This window comes from Aotus nancymaae, unplaced genomic scaffold, assembly GCF_030222135.1.
Source record: "Aotus nancymaae isolate 86718 unplaced genomic scaffold, 86718_ANA_hifiasm-v0.15.2.pri h1tg000041l, whole genome shotgun sequence".
Lineage (NCBI taxonomy): Eukaryota > Metazoa > Chordata > Mammalia > Primates > Aotidae > Aotus > Aotus nancymaae.
Window position 1 is genome coordinate 11,686,357 of NW_026988455.1, and position 26,669 is coordinate 11,713,025.

Below are 26,669 nucleotides of genomic sequence, written 5' to 3' on the forward strand. Positions count from 1 at the left end.
ACATGCTAAAGAAATTAACATAGTCTCGATAAATTGAGCACATAATACCACTCCCCCAATGGAGATTGGCTCCAAAGATAAAGAATTGTAGGTATTTTCTAACTCTTTTCTGTTTAAGTAAACTTTAAATACCAGAAGTTATAGTCGTAATAAAAATTACACTTGACTTTAAAGTAGAAGTCTTAGGTTAAAAGAACACTCTTCCATAGCAAATTATAGTGTTACTGGCAGCATATATAAATAGAATGAAAAAGTGACTATTTTCTAAGCAATTACCCATGGAAAAAGAAAATCATTTACATAAAGACTGTGTAACTTATTATACTAGAATATTACAGAATTACATAATTCTAAGAATACCTTTACCCTTGTTTCTGAAGAATATTAATGTGAAAAAATATTTTGCCATTATGTAGTACAATAATTACTTACCTGTTTCTTGTACAAAAGCAACTTAATAGCTGCAGGGTTAGCTTATTTATTTTTATGTATAGTCAGAATCAAAACTGAAAACTTTACAAAGCCTCAATGAAAAGAAGTCTCTGGGAAACTTGGTATTTTATAATAAGGTAGTGATCCTACTCTAAAAGCAAGAATGTACACGTGGGAGTCTTTATATAAAACTAAAACATGAAGCGTTTTTTAAAAAGTTTAAGAAAAGTTCACATCTTGTTTTAAAAAACAATGTTAGAGACCTTTGAAAAGAATGTACTTTTAAGTAAGTATGTACTCAAGTTTTAGTATGAAAATCTGAAATCAAGCATATTGTATGATTGATAGGCCATTTTTCACTTGAAAAGTAGTAAAATGGAAGCTCTCATAATTGTATTTCATATAATCCTTGAGGAGTCTTTACAAATTAATTATATGAAACTTCTTTCGTTAAAATAGCTAGTAAAATCTCTAAAAATCTAATTCACTGTCATTTTAGATGATTTCTACATCCAGTAACTAACTACTAAAATGCTTAAATATAATGAAGGTAAAAAACATTTCTTCCTTTTCCTTCCCTTCAACCCCAAATCAGAAGTCTTCAGTACAAGTTTTACAAGAGTAGACTATACTACTAAAAATAAACTATTTTCTTTTTAATCAAAATACCAAGTATTTTTAGTTTTGTATAAATAACACATACATACACAAAAAACCCACCATATTTTATTTTAGGTATGTTATCTAAAGTGGAGTAGCAATATAACAAATTACAACAACGAACAACCCCTTATACTTAATTGAAAAGATGTATGCTCTCATTTTTCTTAAAGATACACACTATGAATTTTCTACTGGCATTCTTGAATAAAATTAACAAGCATACATTCTTACTTATTTACCTCATTTCTCCTCTTAGAAAATCTATGACTGCAATGCAGAGTTCTGAAACTCCTCAAATATACAGTCTTTAGGAAAAATTTCTTAACCCGCTACACATCTTAATGAGCTATCCATTTTAAAAACAATCATCTATTTTATGGCTTAGGCTTAAATTCATGAGCATCGATCCCAGGGATTAAAGAATCTTATTGGCAGTAAACAGCTCAAAGGATGACAATACTTCTAGCATTCTTAACTCAAAATTTTAAAAGAAAACTGTTCATAGTAGTCTTAGAGAAATCCGGAGATAGTTCCATTTAAAAAACACATTCACCACAAATAGATACAAGGGAAACCATAAGAAAATAGATTTTATCTTTGTAAGCTTCTTTCATTTCAAAATGTATTCTTTAGGGTCAGGGAAATTTCCTATACAAATAAAACTAGACATTTGTTCCCTTTACTTTGAAAAATATTTACAGTACATGGAACTACAAGCTAAAAGTATACACCTGCTTATAATGCTGGCCAGTGATGATATGAATGAACAAGGACACAAAGGTACTTATTCAATTAGCTGAACATCTTAATTTGTATAGTGACGTAATTACAGATAAAGTATGGAAAAATTAGAAAACAGTATTAATGAACACTAGCCCTCATGTGTGTAAAACATCACACAAGATGCCAAGGTATTATACATCCACTGTGGTAAAAACTGTACATACATATTCTGTGCATGTTTAAGATTGCAAAATTTACATTATAATTTTTTCATGTCTCAAAAAGCTGAACTGAAAAGTCTGTTTTTGTTTTGCCAGAGAAGAGTGATGTTAACTGACAATGGTTAAGTAACCTCTCACAAAATTTCTTACTAAGGACTTCTCATTAATATATTTTACTGGTAGCCTCATAAAGAAAAACTTACTTACTAAACTTTGAAAGTTTTCAGCAGATATTTTCACATCTTTGCTGGCTAGCATCATGATTTACATAATAATGATGTATGTAATAATAGTCCACAGCAATGTGAATAGAAAACTGCTCTATAATCTACTTTGGTCTCAGAATGAAGATCTTTTCTTTCTTTTATCCAGCCATGTTATCCCTTATTTGATCCACTCGAAGAGCTAGATCCCTAAAGGAGGGGCGTTGATTTACATTATTGTTCCAGCATTCTGTCATGATCATATAAATCTGTAAAGGAAAAAATAAATAAACCAAAATTACAGTGAACACTAAGGACCATCTTTAATTGGTGGAAGACATTAATTTTCAATACAGGGCACATGTCATAACTGTGCTTTGTTCCACAGTCATCTGATTATGCTGTTTATCTGGAAGCTCTGCAAATTAAATTTCAGAAAGGGAACTGAAGTCCTTGAGCAAAAAGAAAATGGATGATTATCATGGATTAAAAAATGGGTTACCTCATCTGGGCATCCATCTGGTCTTGGTAATCTTCCATTATTCTTCAACAGTTCTATCAAATGGAACACGATCATCTGTCCTTGTTTGTCATTGCCAATCATACGCATAAATTCCTAAAACAAATCCACTTTCAGTATTTTTTGTACATCTAATTTGTAGTAAAATTCTTTTTCAATTTCCTTCAGTCAATTGGAAAAATTGAGTATAGGTGTGCTTTTGTATGTTTTCAAACCTTTTCAAAACAGACTACTTTTAAGGATCAAAAACATAAGGCTGTTATATACGGAACCTCTATAATTTCCATTTCCATAGCTGTAATAAACTCAACACAAATCCCTTGAGAAGAGCTCAAAACACATGAACTGAAAACATATTTCCGTTGAGTTTTGTTGTTTAAACACATCATATTACATTTCAATTGAAATAAAAAGTTAAATATAAAAGAGAGTATAAGAAAAAATGAAGAATGAAGCATAAATGCAAGAGAGAAAACTTTCATATGTCAAAAGTTTATAAAATCAAAATCTGAATTATAAGCTAGGAAAATACTTAAATGTAATTTACTTATTTTCAATATAGAGAGTTCTTATAAATTGGTCAAAATTATAGACATAAAGATAAGCAAAGCACAGAAGAGATAATTCACACATATACATACTCACCCTAAACACCCAATAAATACTCAATCTCATTAATAAGAGAAAGTAAATAAAAATATATATAACTTCTTCCCTATCAACTTGGCAAAACTGCATAAAAATATAATGATCAATACTGGCAAATGATGACATGTACATCCCTATGCATTGCTATTGAGATACAATCTGGTATAGCTTTCCTAAAAAGCATTTTGAAATTTAAAATAGTTAATAACTTCTACACTTTTATTCTAAGATAAGTACCAGAGATAATTTTAAGTATTTATCCATAAGGATGTTCAATATGCTCACTGAAGTGTTACTTTAAAGAATGGAAAATGATTGTTCAGACATATATACCCTTATGATGGAATGCTACTCGGCAATTAGAAATCATATTTGCAGTACATTTTTCTAATATTGTAAACTTTACCCACGCTGTAATACTTCATGAAATAGAAGAGCAAACTGCACAGTATGACCTTAATTTATATAATAATATATATTTATATATATGTCAAATTTTAAAAATTTTATGTACCTTTTTTATATATACTTTTATACACAACATAAAAATAAGTCTGAAAGATAACATACCACAATATTAAAGTGGTCATCTCAGACTAATTGCATTAGAGATGATTTTTATTTTTTCATACTTATCCATATTAAAAAAAATTATAAGATGACCAGGAGAAAAATTACTTTGGAAGGTTTATTTTGACTTATGCAATAATTCCTAGAATGAACGAGCTTACTGAATTTAATAAAAATAATATTAAGAGAATATACTAACTAGTTTCTGAATACCCCCTTTTTTAAGTTTGGGGTTATTTTGTTGGATATTGCCTTAAAAGTAAGCAATAAGAGCTTTAAAATGAGTCCTAGGCTTACTATTCTTTGGATAAATCTTTTCTCATGTTAAAAAAAAAAAACTTTAATATATGTTCTTGTCGATTCTGTCAAAGATAAGTTGGCTACAAATATGTGGCTTTATTTCTGGGTTCTTTATTCTGTTCCACTGATCTATATGTTTGTAACCATGCTGCTTTGGTTACTGTAGCCTTATAGTGTAATTTGAAGTCAAGTAATGTGATGCTTCCAGCTTTGTTATTTTTGCTTAGAATCGCTTTTGCTATTTAGGATTTTTTCTAATTCTATGAAAAAAGGACATTGGTATTTTGATACGAACTGCATTGAATCTGCAGACTGCTTTGGGCAGTATGGGAAAGGACACCCTTTTTTTTTTTTTGAGACAGAGTCTTGTTCTGTCACCCAGGCTGAAGTGCAGTGGCACAATCTCGGCTCACTGCAACCTCTGCCTCCCAGGTTCAAGCAATTCTCCTGCCTCAACCTCCCAAGTAGCTGGGACTACAGGCACCCACCACCATGCCTGGCTAATTTTTGTATTTTTAGTAGAGACGGGGTTTTACCATGTTGGCTAGGCTAGTTTTGAATTCCTGACCTTGTGATCCACCCACCTCGGCCTCCCAAAGTGCTGGGATTATAGGTGTGAGCCACCACGCCCAGCCAATGGATACCCTTTTAACTAAGTGGTGCTGGTAAATTGGATTGTTATATGCAGAAGAATGAAACTGGACCTATATTTCTCCCCATATACAAAAATTAATTCAGGATAGATTATAGACTTAAATGTAAGATCTAAAACTCTAAAAATACTATATGGAAATGATGTATTCATGGCAAAAACCTCAAAAGCATAGGCAACAAAACCAAAGACAGACAAATGAGACTTCATTAAACTAAAAACTTCTGCATAGCAAAAGAAATAATCAGAATAAACAGAAAACCTGCAGAATAGGAGAAAATACTTGCAAACCTTGCATCTGACAAGGGACTACTCTCCAGAATTTATAAGGAACTCCAAACAATTCAACCAAAAACCCCAATAATCCTGTTAAAAAGTGGGCAAAGGAGATGAACAGACATTTTCAAAAGAAGACACCCAAAAGGACAAGAGACATATGAAAAAATGTTCATCACTAATATCAGAGAAATGCAAATTAAAATCACAATGAGGTATGTCTAACTCCAGTCAGAATGAAAAGAAAAAGAAAAAATAACAGATATTGGCAAGGATGTGGAGAAAAGGGAACTCTTATACACTGTTGGAAAAATGCTGAATGTACTTTGTACAACCTCTATGGAAAACATTATAAAGATTTCTCAAAGACCTAAAAATAGAACTTCTAGATCCAACAATCCCACTATGGGGTATCTACCCAAAGGAAAAGAAATCACTGCATCAAAAAGATACTTGCACTTTTTTGTTTATCACAGCATTCTTCACAAAAGCAAAGTTATGGAATCAACCTAAGTGTCTGTCCATCAGTGAATAACTGGATAAAGAAAATGTGATATACATACACAATGGAATACTATTCAGCCGTGAAAATGAATCTTGCCTTTTGCAGCAACATGGTTGGAGGTAATTATCTTAAGTGAAACACGTCAGTCACAGACAAATATTACATGTTCTTACTTATAAGTGGGAGCTAAATAATGTATATACATCGACATAGAATTTGGAGTGACAGACAGTGGAGACTTGGAAGGGTGAGCAGTTGGCTGGGTAGATGCTGAGAAATTATTTAAGGGGTATAATGCATTGTGTTAAGGTGGTAGATACCTAAAAGCTCTGACTTCACCACCATGTAATGCATGCATGTAAGCTAAATTATACTTGTACCCCATAAATTTATACAAATCAAACGAATGAACAGAAAACTGAAAGTAAACAAAAAGCACACTGACCGCTGGTGGACTTTTACTCTTCTCAATGTATGTGAAAAGTTCATACAGAACCACTCCAAAACTCCAAACATCTGAGGCCACAGAAAACTTGCTCTCTGTCAGTGATTCTGGAGCATACCTGTAATATATGAAGAACATTTAAAAGACAGTTACTTAATATGTGGACTCTTGATTTTATCTGCAAATCATTGTATTAAAAAAAAAAAGGGGGGGTTAGAGAAAAAACACAGCAGGCCTGAGGCTTCCATGATTAGAAGGGCCTTTTTGCCTGGCACCTGTGAACTTAGATTTCAGGAGGGATTCCACAGTTCCCTAAATAAGAGTGACTCACTATGTCTAGATTGTTTGTACGAACAATACGGTTTATGTTAACATCTGCTTTTCTTCTGGGAGTCTGTAATTTTAGTATGTGCCAGGCAGAGAGTGCCTATGCGACCAGTCCCAGTGAAAATCTTGCACAGTGAGTCTCTGATGAGCTTCCCTGATAGACAGTATTTCACACGTGTTATTGCAATTCATTGCTGGGGGAATTAAATGTGTCCCACACAACTTTACTGGAATAGGCCCCTTGGAAGCTTGTGCTTAGTTTCCTCCAGACTTTGTCCCATATGCCTTTTCCCCTTGCTAACTTTGCTTTGTATTATTTCCCTATAATGAATCATAACTATGAATATGGATATATGGTGAGTCCTGTGAGTCTTCCCAGCAAATTGTCAACAGGGGGGTGGTCTAACTAAAATCCAAATAAATTTATTTCTGTCTCTATAGACAATACCAGGGTTAACTGCAGAGTCCCTTCTAAGAAGTGAAAATAAGCTGTTCTTTTCAAGTTAAGATGCAAAGATGCATTTAAAGATGAATCCATATAAGTGTCCTGGAGGGGAAAAAAAAATGGTTGCAATGATTTGATTATACATTTGACTTTTTTCCTAATTATGAGCCCTTAAAGGGAAGGGACTATGGGTAGCAGACCTGTCGGTTAAATTTGCCTACCACATCAAACTTTTCCTTTTAGTTTAGTGTTCCTACTAAGGGACAGTCCATCTTTTCTTATGCTAATCCTATCTTCATATCCCTAGGTCCCTATATAGTATTTGGAGCAGTGTAGAGTATTAATGTTCATTAACATATTCATTAAGTATATCCGTATCTCTGGATCTTCATATAACTAATATTTATTGACTGCCAGCTAATTTTATTTAACCTCTTTAATTTCTCATTCTGAAAATAATAAAAATAAATTCATATATCACTGGGGATATGGCCAAAACAGATGATTATTTTTTAGATGAGTCTTACTTTTTAGTTTAACTAATACCCTAAAAATAATTAGATGAAAGCAATTCTAATGATTATCAGGAGGACATTCCTCAAAAAGCATTTTTAACATAATGAAAAATGTCAAACTTATACAAATTAGACAACAATGAACAACCATGTACCTGTCACTCAGCTAAACTCGTTGCCCCTCTTGTTTCATGTATTACTCCACCTCCACCCAAGTTAATTTATATAAAGTGAATCTCAAATATAATAGTATTTCAATCATAAATTACTTCAAGATGTATCTTTAAAAGATAAAGACTCTTATTTAAAACACATTCATAATAGCATTATAAGTTACCCATCTGTGGAAATAATCAATCCGTTCTAAGTCATTAGTGCTTTCTTACCTGATTTATTTCCAGACTAATAATTTGCAATCATTGGAATTAGTTGAAAAATTTATACATACAAAATAAAGATAGCTAGCACATGTAAATGATCCATGAACTTGGCAGCAGCAAACTGAATAATGTATATATTTCTAGTCATTCTGATGAGCCACAGAAAAATATTTATAAACTGGCAGTTATATTATTTGTATCAGTAATTCTGATCTTCAAATATCAAGAATGTAAATAAAACATACTTAGCCAAAATAAAAACCCCTCCTTTAACACTAACATCTGACTCAAATAACATTGTCTTAATAGTATTTTAGCAGATGAATAAATCAGAATGAAAGCCTATTAGAATGTATGCAAAACAAAAATATTTTAATATAATTAATTCCATCAAATCATTCCTAGAAAGGAAAATGCATTGTAAATGAATGAAGTTGCATAAAAAAGGAAATCTTCCATCAAAGCACAGATAAACAGAAACAACAGTATATTCCACATAAAAAAATTAGGTTTGAATGCTCCTCACAATTAATTCACATCAAAAATAACCTTTAGCTTCAAATTGCTACAACATATCAAAATATTCAATTAATGCCAGATTAAAGCATTATCATGTTTAGGAAGGCTTACAAGTGAACTCTGGGATCAGACTTTCTGGGTTTGAATCCTGGTTCAGTGATTTACTAGTCATGCCACCTTGGGTAAGCTATTCAGTTCTCCATGCTTAAAATGGAGATAATAATCATACATGTTCTCCAAGGGTTGTTATAAGGGTTAAATGAGATTATAAAATGCATTTAGCCCAATGTAAGCATAGAGTAAATGTTCACTGTTACTGTAAACATAAATGACAAGCTATTAATAACAATAAAGTTTGAAATCTGTGCTCTAAAATTTCACTTACACTGAAATATACTCACCAGAATATGGGACTTTCACCAGGTTCTTTTACTTTATAGTATTCTTTGTCTTGTGGCAAGACCTTGGTTAACCCAAAATCTCCAATTTTAACTCTGTTCTCATTCTCCACCAAAATATTTCTTGTTGCCAGATCCCTGTGGATATACCTTTTTGTACCAAGATACTCCATACCCTATGGATAAAACATTTTTCTTTCAGTTAGTTTTATGAACATAAACAATTTAAATAGTCTTACCCCTATTCCCTTTATTATCTAAGAAAAAGTCTAGATGATTTCCTAAAAATTACTTCAACATGCTTGCTTCATCTACAGTAAACAATCAGGATATGAGGTACCTTGCAGATCTGAGATGTGTACTGCAGAAGTTTTTTGTGATCTATCCGTTCTTTATGTTTTTGAAGATAGTCTCGTAAACTTCCATATGGTAAATATTCCATAATTAATTTTAGATTACGCCGACCTTTTAACATAAAGGTGGAAACAATGTTTTACTTTGCCATATTATACTGAAATCATAAATGACTTAAACATATATACAATCTAAGATGACAAAACTTTATTATACATTAAAGGTGATATAGTTGTTAAGAATATAAGCTTTCTGAATCAAAAACTTTTGAATAAAAACAAAAAGTTTTGAATAAAAGCTTTAAAACTATTTGTTTCAGTTTTCTGTAACTCTTTAGGCAAACCAAAAACTGATCAATTTCCTTTCTCCTCATTTATATAGAACAAAAAACATCAAATTCAAAAATATTCTTATAGAAAATGTAAGCAAAAACAATTTCTTTAAAAATGATACTCTCTTGGTAAACTTAAGAGGTGAAAAGAATGCCTAACTAGCCAAATAGTTCCTATAGTTACGTCCATGTTCACCAAACACAATCTCCAGTCATTATAGAATGTTTCTCCCTCTGGGCATTGGCATAAGTCCAGATTGTTAGACACTGTAAGTTTCTGTTACACAGGATGCCAAAGGCATACCTTGAATTTTTTTTTCTGTCGCCAGGTTGGAGTGCAGTGACACGATCTCAGCTCACTGCAACCTCCACCTCCCAGGTTCAAGTGATTCTCCTGCCGCAGCCTCCCTAGTAGCTGGGACTACAGACACATGCCAACATGCCCAGCTAATTTTTTGTATTTTTAGTAGAGACAGGGTTTCACCAGGTTGGCCAGGATGGTCTCAATCTCCTGACGTCATGATCTGCCCGCCATGGCCTCCCAAAGTGCTAGGATTACAGGCCTGAGCCACTGTGCCTGGCCCATACCTTGAATTTAAAATAGGTTTCAATGGTCAACTTACCAGCACTGTAGCACACTCCCTTGTACTTTACAATGTTGTCATGCTGCAGTGATTTCAAGATTTCAATTTCCCTTTCAAAGTCTCTCAGGTGCTCTTCAGTACTATGCTGAAGCTTTTTTACAGCCACCACCTCCCCAGTGTTGTCCTGTAGAGGGTCATATCGGCACATCTCCACACTCCCAAAATTACCCTAAATGACATGTCACATTAGGATGGAAATGACAAGTTTTCAAGGCAAATTACAAATAAATTATAATTATATAGAAAATTCTAGTAGCTAGAATTAGTAGACACATCTTTAACTCTTAGAACAGGATAAGAAATTACTATCTCAACTGGTGGGTAGTAAACCTATAAATTTAATTTCTTCAGGAGGAATTACAGGCTGAAATATAAATTACCTCAAAAAACCATTTAAATAAATGATGAACATTAATTATCAAGATAAACCAAGGGACATGCTGAGGAATTCCTAAACTTTTGTCACTACCTTCCAGAAAGGATTTTCCTCTTCTGCAAAATATCTTGGTATCACTTACAGTGATCTTGATGGAATGTGTCTGTTATGGGTTAAATGTCTGTGACCGCACCCCCCCCAAAAAAATTTATAAGATGAATTTGGAAACTGTATTTGGAGATAGGGCCTTGTGAGGAGGTGATACAAGTTAAATGAGGTTATAAGGGTGGAATCCTAATGGGCTAGTGCCCTTAGAAGAAGAGGAAGAGACATTAGAGCAATCTCTCTCTCCCATGTGAGGACACAGCAAGAAGATGGCCATCTGCACGCCAAGAAGAGAGCTCTCACCAGAAACCAACCCCTGCCAGTACTCTGATCTCAGAACTTCCAGGCTCTAGAATTCAGAGAAATAAATGTCTGATGTTTAAGCTACCCAGTCTATGGTATTTTGTTAATAGCAGCCCAAGCAGATTAAGAAGAAAGAAACTTTTAGCCTATGGATGGCCGTACTTTTTTTTTTTTTTTAAAGATATCTTTAAAGAAATCCATTCTTTTTACCTAAGACTCATTAACTACATAGAACTGGTAAGTTGCAATAACTTAAATAAAGTATCGGTTTTTGGTATTAATCAAATCAGTGTATTTGGATATTACTGCATTCTTAAAGGATAAAACAATGTAGTTCTTGAAATACAAGATTCTAAGTGATTATATTTTCAATTATATACTTGAAGTCAATTTAAAAAAAAAAATACCTAGACCTTATGTAGGCTCAAAGTTAAATCTATACACAGTTTAAAAGGCCACACAACAAGTGGGTAGACCCAGGACTCGATGGGAATTAGAATCTTGATGCACAACTTGCTCTCTCTCTCTGACCTTGGACAATTCACTTCTCCCTAACATGAGGTTTTTTTCCTTCCTTAAAGTGGAGTATAATAAAATGTCTGTCTCATGTGGCTGTTGTGAGAAATTATTTCAAAACATATTTTAGAAACCAAAAGTAGGAAGTAAGAGTTTTATCTTCTTTTCCTCTACTAAACAATGTATCCATAACATTTATTTTCCAGTGCCACTATATATTCCTTGAAATTAATGATTTTTAACTGTGGTATATTGTCACACAAATGCACTAATTTTTTAACATTGGAAACAAATGTACACTAAGAAAAATTTTTAAATTAATACAGTCATGTCATTGCAATATTCTTTAAATAAATACTTAAGTATTCTTAATAAAGATGTACACAACAATTAGCTGTTCAAAAGATACAAACATTTCAAAGGCCCTTGACACACACTGCATTAGAAGCTCTCTCGAAGTAGTTACTATTAGATATTCCAATAAACAGTGGGAAAATGTGTATTTTATCACATCCCTGCCAACAATGGTAATTATACTTTTTCTAAATCTTTGTCACTTTGATAGGCAAAAATCAGTCTCACTTTTAATTTGGACTGCCTCTATTTTTCTTATGGAAGAAGAGCATGAAGAAAATTACTGGTAACAAAAAGCAGGATTTAGGATAGGAAACCAGAAGGGTTTGAGATAGGACCAGAGAAATCAAGTAAGAGAGAGTAAAAGAACTACCAGTGATATGGTTTGGCAGTGTCCTCACCTAAATCTCATCTTGAATTGTAATCCCCATAATCCCCATGTGTCATCAGAGGGACTGGTGGGAGGCAGTTGAATCATGGGGGTGGTTGCCTCCAGGCTGTTTTCGTGATCATGAGTGTGTTCTCATGAGATCTGATGGTTTTGTAAGCATCTGGCATTTCCCTTGCTGGCACTCATTCTCTCTCCTGTTGCCCTGTGAAGAGGTGCCTTCTGCCATGATTGTAAGTTTCCTGAGGCCTCCCCAGCCATGGGTAACTGTGAGTCAATTAAACCTCTTTCCTTTATAAATTACCTAGTCTCAGGTATGTCTTTATTAGCAGCATCAGAACAGACTAATAAAACCAGTAAGTCTCAAGTGCCTAACCAATGTTGGTTACGTTGATATAGAAACATATACTATAATTTACTGTGTTACTGTTTAACTTAGGGGTACTTTCTGAATAATGCTAAAGAAATTACCAGTTAAGTACTGAATAACAACACTGTTGTATCCTGTTGCATTCTATTTTTTTAAATAATTAAATCTATAACCAAAACCATTAATGGAATTTTGTGTGAAAAGGAAGCTTATAATTATGTTTTGCTATATCAACATATAAACAATTCACAAATATACATAAGTATAATGTTGACATTTGTTCCAATTCATATCTTATAAAACTCTTAGACACCATGATGAGTGTGAAGTTTAAATACAGTATACACTTATCATACTGTTCTATAATTAGTTGGCTATCCACCTCTACTAAGTTGTAAGCTCTTCAGAGCCAGTGACTATAACCCATATCTATAGTGACCAACAGAGTACCTGGCATTTAGTAGGGACTCAAATATTTGTGTAATATTAAAATGACATGCTTTCAGAGAAATAAACTAAAATTGTGAAAGTAATTCAGATCCTTCCAAGGATGTCTGGTTTCTAGAATGCTCTTCAGATTTTCATCCACTGGTTTTTAAAGTTCTGACTCTAATAGCTAAAGATGGTTTTTCATTTTGGATTTTGGAATTCAAAACACTGGCTTTCTTCTTTTCTTTCTATAGTTATTAAGAAAGAGCTGGCAAATAAAAATTATATACATTTAAGTGTATAATGTGATTACTGGACATATGCATACATTATGAAATGATTACCACAATCAAGCTAATTAACACAGAAAAGGTCTTAATCATACAATTATTCATATATTCATGTTTGTATTAAAAGTTGAGAAAAGAGGTGATCCAAGATGGCTGAATAGGAATAGCTCTAGAGTGCAGTTCTCAGCAAGAACAACACAAAGGGTGAGTGCTCACCACATTTCCAAACAAGTTTTCACTGCCTACAGACCGGGAGATTCCTGGGCCGAAAAGCACCACGAGTTTTCAGCAGGGCTGGTACTGTGGTGCTGCAGGTAGGCACACAGAAACTCACACAAATCTGGGCAGCCATTTCAACTGGCACCTGGAATGCCTGGGAGACAGAGCCGCCCATTCAACTGAAAGGAAGGGGGAGGAGACAGGGAGCCAGGCAATCTGGCTCAGCAGCTAAGACCCCCATAAAACAAGCAATCTGAAATGCTCTGGATTGAGAGTTTCCCAGCAAGCACAGCTGGATCAGAACAGTCCAGCTCAGTGGGGGGAACGGCATCCACCACTACTGACGAAGTCCACCAATACCAAAGCACTTCATACAGCAGCTGGGCAGAGCCTGTGGCAGCTGAGCAACACCTCTACTGGCAGACTGTGACTAGACTACTCTGTGTGGGGCAGGGCATCTCTGAAAAAACGCAGCAGCATGTCAGGAACTTATAAACAAAGCCAACATTCCTAGGTAAGAGCACCTGGGAAAAGAGACAGTTACAAGTTCCACTGCAGCAGACTTAAAGATACCTGCCCAGCAGCTCTGCACAGAACAATGTAGGTCCCAGCACAGTACTTGAGCTCCTATAAAGGACAGAATGTCTCCTCAAGTAGCTCCCTGACCCTTGTATACCCAAAGAGACATCTCATAAAGGAGAGCTCAGGCCAACACCTGGTAGGTACCCTTCTGGGACAAAGATAACAGAAGAAGAAACCGGGAGCAACCCTTACTGTTCTGCAGCCACTGCAGGTGATCCCCAGGCAAGCAGGGTCTGGAGTGGACCTCCAGCAGTCCTGCAGCAGAAGGGATTGACTGTTAGAAGGAAAACTAAGAAGCAGAAAGAAATAGCTTCAACATCAACAAAAAGGACGTCCACTCAGAGACCCCATCCGAAAGGCACCAACTACAAAGACCACAGGTAGATAAAGCCACTAAGATGGGAAGAAACCAGCACAAAAACAAGGAAAACACCAAAAACCAGAATGCCTCTCCTCCTCCAAGGGATCATAACTCCTCACCAGCTAGGGATCAAAGATGGATGGAGAATGAATCTGATGAATTGACAGAAACAGGCTTCAGAAGGTGGGTAATAACAAACTTCTCTGAGCTAAAAGAACATGTTATAACCCAATGCAAAGAAACCAACAACCTAGAAAAAAGGTTAGATGAGATGCTAACTAGAATAAACAGCTTAGAGAAGAATATAAATGACTTCATGGAGCTGAAAAACATGGCACGAGAACTTCGCAAAGCATACACAAGATTCAATAGCCAAATAGACCTAGCAGAAGAAAGGATATCAGAGATTGAAGATCAACTCAATGAAATAAAACAAGGCAGCAAGAATACAGAAAAAGCAAAAAGAAATGAACAGAGTCTCCCAGAACTATGGGATTATGTGAAAAGACCTAATCATCTACATTTGATAAGTGTACCTGAATGTGACGGAGAGAATGAATCCAAGCTGGAAACACTCTTCAGGATATTATCCAGGAAAACTTCCCCAATCTAGCAAGGCAGGCCAATATTTAAGTCCAGGAAATACAGAGAACACCACAAAGATATTCCTCAAGAAGAGCAACCCCAAGGCACATAATCGTCAGATTCACCAGCGTTGAAATGAAGAAAAAAATGCTAAGGGCAGCAAGAGAGAAAGGTTGAGTTACCCACAAAGAGAAGCCCATAAGACTCACAGAGGATCTCTCAGCAGAAACCCTACAAGCCAGAAGAGAGAGGAGGCCAATATTCAACATCCTTAAGAAAAGAACTTTCAGCCTAGAATTTCACATCCAGCCAACCTAAGCTTCATAAGCGAAGGAGAAAGAAAATCCTTTACAGACAAGCAATTGCTGAGAGATTTCATCACCACCAGGCCTGCTTTACAAGAGCTCCTCCTGAAAGAAGCACTAAACAAGGAAAGGAACAACCAGTACCAGCCACTCCAAAAACATATCAAATGGTAAAGACCATCGACACAATGAAGAAAATGTGTCAAATAACAGGCAAAACATCCAGCTAGCATCAAAATAGCAGGATCAAATTCACACTTACCAATATTAACCTTAAATGTAAATGGGCTAAATGCCTCAATCAAAAGACATAGACTGGCAAATTAGATAAAAAGTCAAGACCCATCGGTGTGCTGTATTCAGGAAACCCATCTTACATGCAAGGATACACATAGGTTAAAAATAAAGGGATAGAGGAAGACTTACTAAGCAAATGGATAGCAAAAAAAAAAAAAAAGGAGTTGCAATCCTAGTCTCTGAGAAAATGGACTTCAAACCAACAAAGATCAAAAGAGACAAAGAAGGGCATTACATAATGGTAAAAGGATCAATGCATCAAGAAGAGCTAATGATCCTAAATATATATGCACCCAATACAGGAGCAACCAGGTACATAAAGCAAGTTCTTAATGACTTACAAAGAGACTTAGACTCCCACACAATAATAGTGGGAGACTTTAACACTCCACTGTCAATATTAGACAGATCAATGAGACAGAAAAATAACAAGGATATCCAGCACCTGAACTCAGATCTGGACTAAGCAGACCTAATAGACATCGATAGAACACTCCACCCCAAATCCACAGAATATACATTCTTCTCAGCACCACATCACACCTACTCTAAAATTGACCACGTAATTGGAAGTAAATCACTCCTCAGCAAATGCAAAAGAACGGAAATCATAATAAACAGTCTCTCAGACCACAGGGCAATCAAATTAGAACTCAGAATTAAGAAACTAAGAACCGCACAACTTCATGGAAACTGAACAACCTGCTCCTGAATGTCCACTGGATAATGAAATGAAGGCAGAAACAAAGATGTTCTTTGAAACCATTGAGAACAAAGACACAATGTATCAGAATCTCTGGGACACTTAAAGCAGTGTCTTGAGGGAAATTTATAGCAATAAATGCCCATCACAGAAGCGAGGAAAGATCTATAATCGACTCCCTATTATAAAAATTGAAACAGCTAGAGGAGCAAGATTGAAAAACTCAAAAGCTACCAGAAGACAAGAAATAACTAAGATCAGAGCAGGATTAAAGGAGACAGAGACACAAAAAACCCTTCAAAAAAAAAAAATAAATAAATCCAGGAGCTGGTTTTCTGAAATGATCAACAAAATAGACTGCTAGCCAGATTAATAAAAAAGAAAAGGGAGAAGAATCAAATAGATGCAATCAAAAACGATAAAGGGGATATCACCACAGATTCCACAGAAATACAAACTACCATCACAGACTACTACAAACAACTCTATGCACATAAACCAGTAAACCTGGAAGAAATGGATAAATTCCTGGACACTTGTACCCTCCCAAGCCTAAACGAGGAAGAAGTTGAAACCTTCAACAGACCAGTAACAAGGGCTGAAGTTGAGGCAGCAATTAATAGTCTACCAACCAAAAAAAGTCCTGGTCCAGATGGGCTAACAGCTGAACTCTACCAGACATACAAAGAGGAGCTAGTACCATTCCTTCTGAAACTATTCCAAACAATCCAGAAAGAGGGAATCCTTTCCAAATCATTTTATGAGACCAACATCATCCTGATACCAAAACCCGGCAGAGACTCAACAAGAAAAGAAAACTTCAGGCCAATATCCATGATGAACATAGATACAAAATTCTTCAATAAAATACTGGCAAACCAATTGCAACACCACATCAAAAAGCTTATCCATCATGATCAAATAGGCTTCATCCCGGGGATACAAGCCTCCTTCAACATACCCAAGTTTATAAACATAATTCATCACATAAACAGAACCAAAGACAAAAACCACATGATAATTTCAATAGATACAGAGAAGGCCTTCGACAAAATTCAACAGCCTTTTATGATAAAAACTCTCAATGAACTAAGTATCGAAGGAACACATCTCAAAATAATAAAAGCTATTTACGACAAACCTATAGCCAATATCATACTGAATGGGCAAAAACTGGAAGCATTCTCTTTGAAATCTGGCACTAGACAAGGATGCCCTCTCTCATCACTTGTATTCAATATGGTATTGGAAGTTCTAGCCAGAGCAGTTAGGCAAAAAAAAGAAATAAAGGGTATTAAATTAGGAAAGGAAGAAGTCAAATTGTCACTATTCGCAGATGACATGATTGCATATTTAGAAGACCCTATCATCTCAGCCCAAAATCTCCTTAAACTGATAAGCAACTTCAGCAAAGTCTCAGCATACAAAGTGCAGAAATCACAAGCATTTCTATTCACCAATAACAGACTAACAGAGAGCCAAATCATGTGCGAACTCCCATTCACAACTGCTACAAAGAGAATAACATACCTAGGAATACAACTAACAAAGGACATGAAGGACCTCTTCAAAGAGAACTACAAACCACTGCTCAATGAAATAAGAGACGACACAAACAGGTGGACAAACAACGATGCTTATGGTTAGGAAGAATCAATATCGTGAAAATGGCCATACTGCCCAAAGTAATTTATAGATTCAATGCTATCCCCGTCAAGTTACCAATGACCTTCTTCACAGAACTGGAAAAAACCACCTTACACTTCATATGGAACCAAAAGACAGCCCACATAGCCAAGACAATCCTAAGCAAAAAGAACAGAGCTGGCAGCATCATGCTACCTGATTTCAAACTATACTACAAGGCTACAGTAATCAAAACAGCATGGTACTGGTACCAAAACAGAGATACAGACCAATGGAACAGAATGGAGGCCTTGGAGGCAATACCACACATACACAACTATCTGATCTTTGACAAACCTGACAAAAACAAGCAATGGGGAAAGGATTCCCTGTTTAATAAATGGTGTCAGGAAAATTGGCTAGCAGGGTGCAGAAAGCAGAAACTGGACCCCTTCCTGACACCTTACACTAAAATTAACTCCAGATGGATTAAACACTTGAACATAAGACCTAACACCATAAAAATCCTCGAAGAAAACCTAGGCAAAACCATTCAGGACATAGGCATAGGCAAGGACTTCATGACTAAAACACCAAAAGCATTGGCAACAAAAGCCAAAATAGACAAATGGGGCCTAATTAAACTCCAGAGCTTCTGTACAGCAAAAGAAACAATCATTAGAGTGAACCGGCAACCAACAGAATGGGAAAAAATTTTTGCAATCTACCCATCTGACAAAGGGCTAATATCCAGAATCTACAAAGAACTAAAACAGATTTACAAGAAAAAAACAAACAAACCCATCCAAAACTGGGAGAAGGATATGAACAGACACCTTTCAAAAGAAGACATATATGAGGCCAACAAACATATGAAAAAATGCTCATCATACTGATTATGAGAGAAATGCAAATCAAAACCACATTGAGATACCACCTCATGCCAGTTAGAATGGCGATCATTAAAAAATCTGGAGACAACAGATGCTGGAGAGGATGTGGAGAAATAGGGACACTTTTACACTGTTGATGGGACTGTAAACTAGTTCAACCATTGTGGAAGACAGTGTGGCGTTTCCTCAAGGACCTAGAAATAGAAATTCCATTTGACCCAGCAATCCCATTACTGGGTATATACCCAAAGGATTATAAATCATTCTGTTATCAAGACACATGCACACGTATGTTCATAGCGCCACTGTTTACAATAGCAAAGACCTGGAAGCAACCCAAATGCCCAACAATGATAGACTGGACGAGGAAAATGTGGCACATATACACCACACCATGGAATACTATGCCATAAAAAATGATGAGTTCATGTCCCTTGTAAGGACATGGATGAATCTGGAAATCATCATTCTCAGAAAATTGACACAAGAACAGAAAATCAAACACCACATGTTCTCACTCACAGGCGGATGTTGAGCAATGAGAACACAGGGACACAGGGAGGGGAGCATCACACACTGGGGTCTGTTGCATGGGTCCAAGGGAGAGACAGTGGGGGAGTGGGGAGGTTGGGGAGCGATAACATGAGGGGAAATGCCAAATGTAGGTGACACGGGGGTGGAAGCAGCAAACAACACTGCCATGTGTGTACCTATGCAACAATCCTGCAAGATCTGCACATGTACCCCAGAACCTAAAGTACAATTAAAGAAAAAAAGTTGAGAAAAGATACAAATATAAGAAGAAAATTTAAAAGTTAAGTGAAAATACCCATGTCAACTGAAGATAATGGAATTTCACTATCCTTCTTCCTTTTATGTCAAGTTGGACTTTCTTTTCTAAAACACTCTCTATAGTCCACACACACAAAAAAATTCTGAGAGATATCATAATATCTACTAAAGGTTGGATCTAAGGACTAGAAACATTAAATGGTCTATTTAGGATCACAGAGAAAATAATTTTTAAGGTTTTCATGATTTTTATGAGCCATTATTTATAGTCATGAATCCAATGATTAGTGTTTCTAGTCATGAAAATAGTGGCATACAATTAACAACAAATTAAAATGGATTTCAACCAGAAACCCATGAAGAATTCATATTATACTAATTTTTGCCTTTTCTATAAAAAAAATGAGTGTTTGCTTTGTGATCACAAATGGGAATACAAAAATTACTTTATGTCTTAATGACAAAATATATGATTTGCCTTATAAAGACAACAATAGAAGACAATAATGCAACTGAAGCATACTCACACAAACACAATCAAATATGTATATAGAACAGTGGAAATAGTGTGGAAGTAGGAGTACAGAAACAAGGTCCTCATCTCACATCTGCTAATATCTAGCTGTGGCCATAGGCAATTACATAACATCTCTGGACCTCAGTTTTTCTAATTATAAAATGAAGAGATTACTCTTAAGTCTAAAGTATCATCTAGCAAACTGTTCTAGAGAATACTTTCCATGCAATGTCCATAGTTAATGAGGGGTAAAAATTTTTTTATGGTCTAATAAATTTTGGACATATTGCATACTACTGAGAAATTGAAGCTATCAACGTGGAATTATCAACAAGGTCAGCCAGTTAGACATGTGGCCTCTGAAATATTTCCCAATGTTTCCTACCTTCTAGCAGTCATGCTCTTATCATCTCCTCTTCTTCATTATGGGCTGGATTTATTGACTTGCTTGTAATGAAATGAATATGTCAAGAGTGATAAGGTGCTACTGCTAAGATTAGGTTATAAAAGGACCATGGCTTCCACTTTGGGTGTTTGCTCTCAGCTACCCTGTTGTGAGCAGTCCTATGGAGATGCCTATGTAAGTGACCCTGGAAGCAGATTTTCTGCGTCCTGTCAACAACCATGTAGAGTGAGATTGTAAGCAGATCATCCCTCAGTCAGGCCTTAAGATGAGATGTAAGGTCTGGCTAACAACTTGATTACAGTCTTGTGAGAGACCTTAATCTAGAACCACCCAGCTAAATTGCTCCCAAATTCCTGACTCACAGAAAGTGGAGAAAATAAATGTTTTCAGTTGTAAGTTTTGGGGAGATTTGTTATACAGCAAAAGATAACTAATATACCCAAATACCTGAACTTGGTATGTTTTGTTGGCTTTGCTACACCCCCCTTCAAAGAATAAAATATTCCAAGAATATATTACAAACAGGAAACAACAGCAAAGTATTAAGATAACTAAACCAATACTTATTATAACCCTAGTAAAACTGGATTCAAATATTTAGCTTAATTACAAGGTCTAAGTGAGAACTTCATGTTGTGTCCATGCCAAAATCCAATTCCTAAGGCCACATGATATAGAACCTTATCCTAGCAAGCTTATGGGAGAAAGAAAGAGCTTACCCCTATGACTGGACCTTCTAAGAACTGAGCATTCCCTGGTCTTACTTACAATATGTAGGTTATACATGATTGTGTGACCTTTTAATAGACAGAGACTCTGCTAGTGAATATGGCACAGTCAAAATCCTAGACCCTAAGCAATAAGTTTGATTAATCCTCCCTGAGATGACTACAGGGAGAGAGGCAGGTAGAAAAGCTTATATGTTCCTTTCTCTATTTCACTGAATCACTTATAATGAACTCCTGCTATCAAGAAACAGTCTCTTGGTCAAGTCAATTTGAGTAATACTTTCTAATTTATCATCCTCTTGAAGACTTTCAATGCACATTACATGTTAAAGCCTCTGAAAAGTTATTCAGTAAAGACAGCTGTTTATTTAACACAGCATTTCTCCAACATCTAACAACCAAACCTTTTTTTCTACAAGCACTCCTTAAAATGTTATAGTAAGTGAACTTTAGAAACTCTCTCAGTTTTTCCTAAATAAAATGATTATACTGTATTTGAAAAACTTCTGACAATTTACCTTGCCAAGTTGCTGTAGAAATTTCAAATGTCTCTCTTCAAACTGTGTAGGATCCCTGTCTTCCAAAGCAACAGAAAACCCTGAAAGACCCATCCTCGTATTTGGTAACATGTCATTTTCTGTTAATAGTTCATAATCTGGAGAAATAAAGAATATTACCACCTTTAGTTAGCAAATAATACTCTCTGAACTAAACTGATATACATTCAAGTTGACCAAAATAATCATGAGTTACAAATACTAAATGAAACAGGGAAACTCAAATAGTTTAGATAATATAATCTAGACATGTGGCCTCTGAAATATTTCCCAATGTTTCCTACCTTCTAAACTCAAATAGTTTAGATAATGGGAGCCTTTTATCATTACCCATAATCTGACAGGCTTTCAAGAGAGATTTTACAAAGGATAAATATTTGTTTTCCAAAATAAGTTTTAATATTCATAAAGTAAGGTAATATGCTGATAGTTATTGTAAGAAAGGTGAGTAATACTGGAGTAGAAAGCACCTATAGGTCAAACACGTGTATATAAGCTCAGTATTTTGAAAAAGGAAAAAACAAACCAAAACAAATAAAGCTCATGTTTAGAAAAATCAATCAATTATAAAATATATGAGAAATGTTAAAAACAAAAAGAACTGCTTTTTAAAAGTCAATTGAGGCAAAACAAAAACACTATAGTTTATAACTCATTAAATGGCAAACTAAAATTAATTTACTGAAAAAGAAAAGGCCTGTTTTTAAAAAAATGAAAATAATTATCAGTCAAGATTAGAATATGTATAAATCATGAAAGGCATATGAACATAAGAAATTAAGAGGGTCCAAATGACATTAAGAAAAATTGTAAAGGAATTACAAAATTAGTAAAGATTCATTAAATAAAGAGAGAAAGCTGGAAAATCAGTGAGATCACTTCATAAATACATACCTGGTGTAAACAAACTGTTAAGATCTCGTATGATGGCTCTGAAGGAAGGCCTGAAATCTGGTTCGTAATCCATACAATTATTTATAAGGTTTGCTAATTCTGCCCACTTTGGTGCAGGAAGCTGGTGCCTATCTTCATAAAATTGCAGCTTCTATAATTAAAGAACCACAAACTGGGAATAAATTGCATAATGCCACACCAACCTTCTTTTTAAAATTAGATGGGCTAAACAGTATCAAATCATGTGAAAGTAATATGAAGATTCAGAGATAGAGTAATTCTAACTTAATCTGTATAAACTTACTCTTTGAGAATCCAGAGCACTTAAGGGTTTATCTCCTCCACTGCAGATTTCCCACAAAGTGGTACCAAAACTCCATTTGTCTGTTGCCAAATTTAAATTTTTAGGATTTTCAATGCATTCAGGTGGTACCCATGGTATTCTCTCCTGAAGAACTTTTAAATGATTTGAACAGAGTAGGGTTAAATAATTTGCAAGTAAACCAATCTTTTATATATAAATAGCTTAAAGGTCATTTGAATAATCAGGTCTATTTTATTTTGGAGGGGGTGGATATGCATGTGCACATGACTGCATAAACTTAAGAGCCAGAAGGGACCTTCGAGATTACCTCATCTTTAACAATGACAACATGGAGACACACAATTGAGTGATCTGCCCAAAGGCACACAATTTGTTAGCAGCAGAGACAGAACTAGAATCCTGTTCAGTGAATTCTGAATCAATTAATCTTCTTTCCATTAAACCATAGTGTCTCAATTGGCATATCACTTTCTCAACCTCTTTCCATCAGTTTTACCTTACAAAAAAAAATTTTTTTTGAGACAGGGTGTCACTCTGTCACCCAGGCTGGAGTGCAGTGGCATGATGGCAGCTCACTATGCTTTGACCTATTGGGCTTAAGCTATCCACCAGCCTCAGCCTCCCAAAGTGTTGAGATTACAGGCATGAGCCACTGCACTAGATAGTCAAAATTTTTTTTCTATCTAGTTTATCCTAAAATTGCCCCTTGATACTCTTTGGTATTTCTTTACAATGCGTAAGTAGTAAAGGTAATGTTAGGACATCATTCAGGATGTCCTAATGATTTAATAGCCATGGCAATTCTCACTTGCAGATAAAAAAAAAAACAAAAAAACAACAACAACAAATAAAGGACCAACAGGCATTTATGGCGGATGGATGGCTAAATTGCATCTTTGATTCCACCAGAAAGACAGTATTCAAGAAAGGAGGAAGCAGTATAACTCTACTTTCCGGTATTCTGACATAGACAGACAGACGGATAAATACATTGATTGACAGATAAATACCTTCACCATATGAATACATTTTTTCCATCTTCACTTCCCATTCCAAAGGATAAGATTTCCCAGAATACCAGATTTAAGACCCTGTAAGATTTTTCTGCCATACTCCATACTCCTGTACTATTGCCCAATTATCACTGTCTTCACTGTCAGATAAGGCATCAAGTTTAAGTACTACTGACTTAAATAGGACACATCAATGCACAAAAATTGATCAATTTATATTCTAAATTTAGAACATCCAATTAGAGAAATTAGCTGTTACCAAAATTCAATTACAATTATCTAGACCCCCAAAAACCCCTCTCAACTATCTGACTGAAATTTGTATTTTTAACACTGTGTTAAGTAGTAAAGATTAACAGATACAAATGAAAGTTTTTTTTTTTAAGGTTTTAAAGAGTCACAATTAGCTGGATAATTAAACTAAATAATTTCTTCACAGATGGTAGAAAAAACCCTAAGATCTCAGGCTAGATAAGTTTTTATTTAGTGACTAGAAGAATAGTTAGAAAATGTACTTGTGGCTCAAGGAATATTAGAAAACTTCATATTAAAAATGGATAAAATCCTACTCTTCACACATAATTAGGGATTAAAACTTGTTAAAAAAGTCACCTCACAGTCCATAGTTATATGCTTATAAGAAAAATAGAGACTAAGATTTAACTAACTTAAATTGCCAAAAGTGACAATTTTATTTTTAATCAGGAACATATTAATCAAATGGAGTTCAAGGAAAATTAACAACATGTTCTCTACACCACTGCCCAAGTAAAGCTCAGTAACATTATATGTATTCCTACAGAACTTACTGTCCTTTGGCAAAACTGTAATACTAATGCCAGGGTCACTAAGTTTGATGAAAGGAGGATTTCCTGTCTTCCTGTCTTCTTCTCTGATAAGTAGAATATTTTTGGCGCACACATTCCCATGAATAAGGGTCTTTTCTTCCTATTAGAGTTAAACACACATATATTCAACTATCAATCCACAAATATTTCAGCATTTAGTATGTTCAAGTCCTCAGAACAGATTTAAAGAAGAAATATATATAAGATAGTATAATAAATATTAATTTGGAGGCATGCATTGAGATAAAAGGAAATTTATGACTCCTAACTATGCTTCCTGTCTTACATTTTAAATAACATAATAATCTACACTTGTGATGAAATGAATAAATTAAAACTACCCAGTGACACTTCACGTGAGTTCTAAGGCTTGAGATGGTTTGTATTTCTGGATAGGAGCTGACGTTAAGAAATATTACTTCAGTTCTGCAGCAGGACATAGATGCACCCTGAGGGGTCGATCACTGGCAGGCCCTCTAGTATTCTCTGACAACACTGCTTTCTCATGGACATAATAATGTACAATGGGCCAAAAATACAGCAGATGTTTCTGCATAATTTTTGGTTAAATTTTCTAAATCCAAGAGACACGAAATACAGATCGTCTACTAGTAGTTCTAAGATATTGATGGGATGACAAAAGTATTTTTTCAAAAGTGATTTTACATACATAAACATATGCCTCAAGTAACCTCTTTCATCATCTAACACAGATTATTTTACATGAATTGGCATCTAAGTACAGATTTATTTCTTGTTTCCAGGTAAAGATAATTTGTATATTGTTTCATAAAATAAAACAGTATCTTTTGATAAAAAGGATATACTACTTACTAGAAAATGCATGGCCCATGCCAACTGTTTAGCAACTTCAAGTTTCCATAATATATTTATACAATTTTTATTCTTTTTCAGATATGTATCTAGTGATCCAAATTTTACAAACTCCTGAACCAGAATATCTGCATTAAAATATAAGTAGTAATAATTAGCCTTAAGTATAAATATAATTAAATATATGTAATTTAAATCTTTATAAATATATTTATACTTACATTACAGGTAAAGAAAATTAAGCAAAACTCACTACTTTAAAGAAAACTTAATGGATACACAGCATTATATTTTTGGTTTTTAGTTTACTTACAACAGCAAGAGTAGGAGTATAAATTATATATTATTATATTACAGGTAACATAAATGTGTAATATAATAATATACCAGCACACCTCTATATATTAGTACTGAATTATGGCTGCTTTTTATAAATAAATGAAGATTTCTCACTTGATTTCTCTTCCACATAACTTTTTAGACATTCAAACCTGCCTAAAGTTCTTGTACACACAAAAATTACTAACAATGTCTACAGTATTTTAGACATAAAGGAGAATTTGAGTTCTAGCTCCATTTGTTCTTTTAATTTATTCTGCAGAAATACAAAAATGTTTTGTATTGCTTTATCTTTAAATCTTTAAAAAAATAAAATAAGACATTTTTTGCCAGAGAAACAAATATTGGCTTCCAAAAACAATCCTTTGTGGTCCACAGGAGCCTCTCAGATACCTCCATATAACAGGTTCCAAACCACTGCTTTTGAAAAGACTATCAATTTTCAAAGACATGAAAAAATGTTATACAAGTGTAGATGTATATTTAATCTGTATTACTAGTGAAAAATAGGTAACTTTGGCAGGCACTAAAACACAAGTATACCTCGAATATATTGCCAGTTTGGTTTTAGACTACCATAATAAAGCAAATATCACAATAAAGCAAGTCATGAATTTCTTGGTATGCCAATGCATATGAAACT

General features: G+C 34.7%; 1 protein-coding gene across 3 annotated transcripts in view; it reads right to left on the reverse strand.

The window, feature by feature from the left end:
• Positions 1-1,136: 1,136 nt before the first annotated feature.
• JAK2 (Janus kinase 2) overlaps positions 1,137-26,669 on the reverse strand; it is a 123,147-nt gene continuing 97,614 nt past the window's right edge. For all 3 annotated transcript variants that reach the window (XM_012454553.3, XM_064361473.1, XM_012454554.3), the window contains 11 exons: positions 25,688-25,815; positions 24,815-24,953; positions 22,972-23,123; positions 22,668-22,818; positions 21,735-21,871; positions 10,051-10,240; positions 9,083-9,207; positions 8,746-8,918; positions 6,159-6,276; positions 2,745-2,858; positions 1,137-2,511 (listed from right to left, as the gene is read on the reverse strand). In XM_012454553.3, coding sequence (XP_012309976.1) covers positions 2,404-2,511; positions 2,745-2,858; positions 6,159-6,276; positions 8,746-8,918; positions 9,083-9,207; positions 10,051-10,240; positions 21,735-21,871; positions 22,668-22,818; positions 22,972-23,123; positions 24,815-24,953; positions 25,688-25,815 — 1,535 coding nt within the window. In that variant the 3' untranslated portion in view covers positions 1,137-2,403. The remainder of the gene's footprint in view (positions 2,512-2,744; positions 2,859-6,158; positions 6,277-8,745; positions 8,919-9,082; positions 9,208-10,050; positions 10,241-21,734; positions 21,872-22,667; positions 22,819-22,971; positions 23,124-24,814; positions 24,954-25,687; positions 25,816-26,669) is intronic.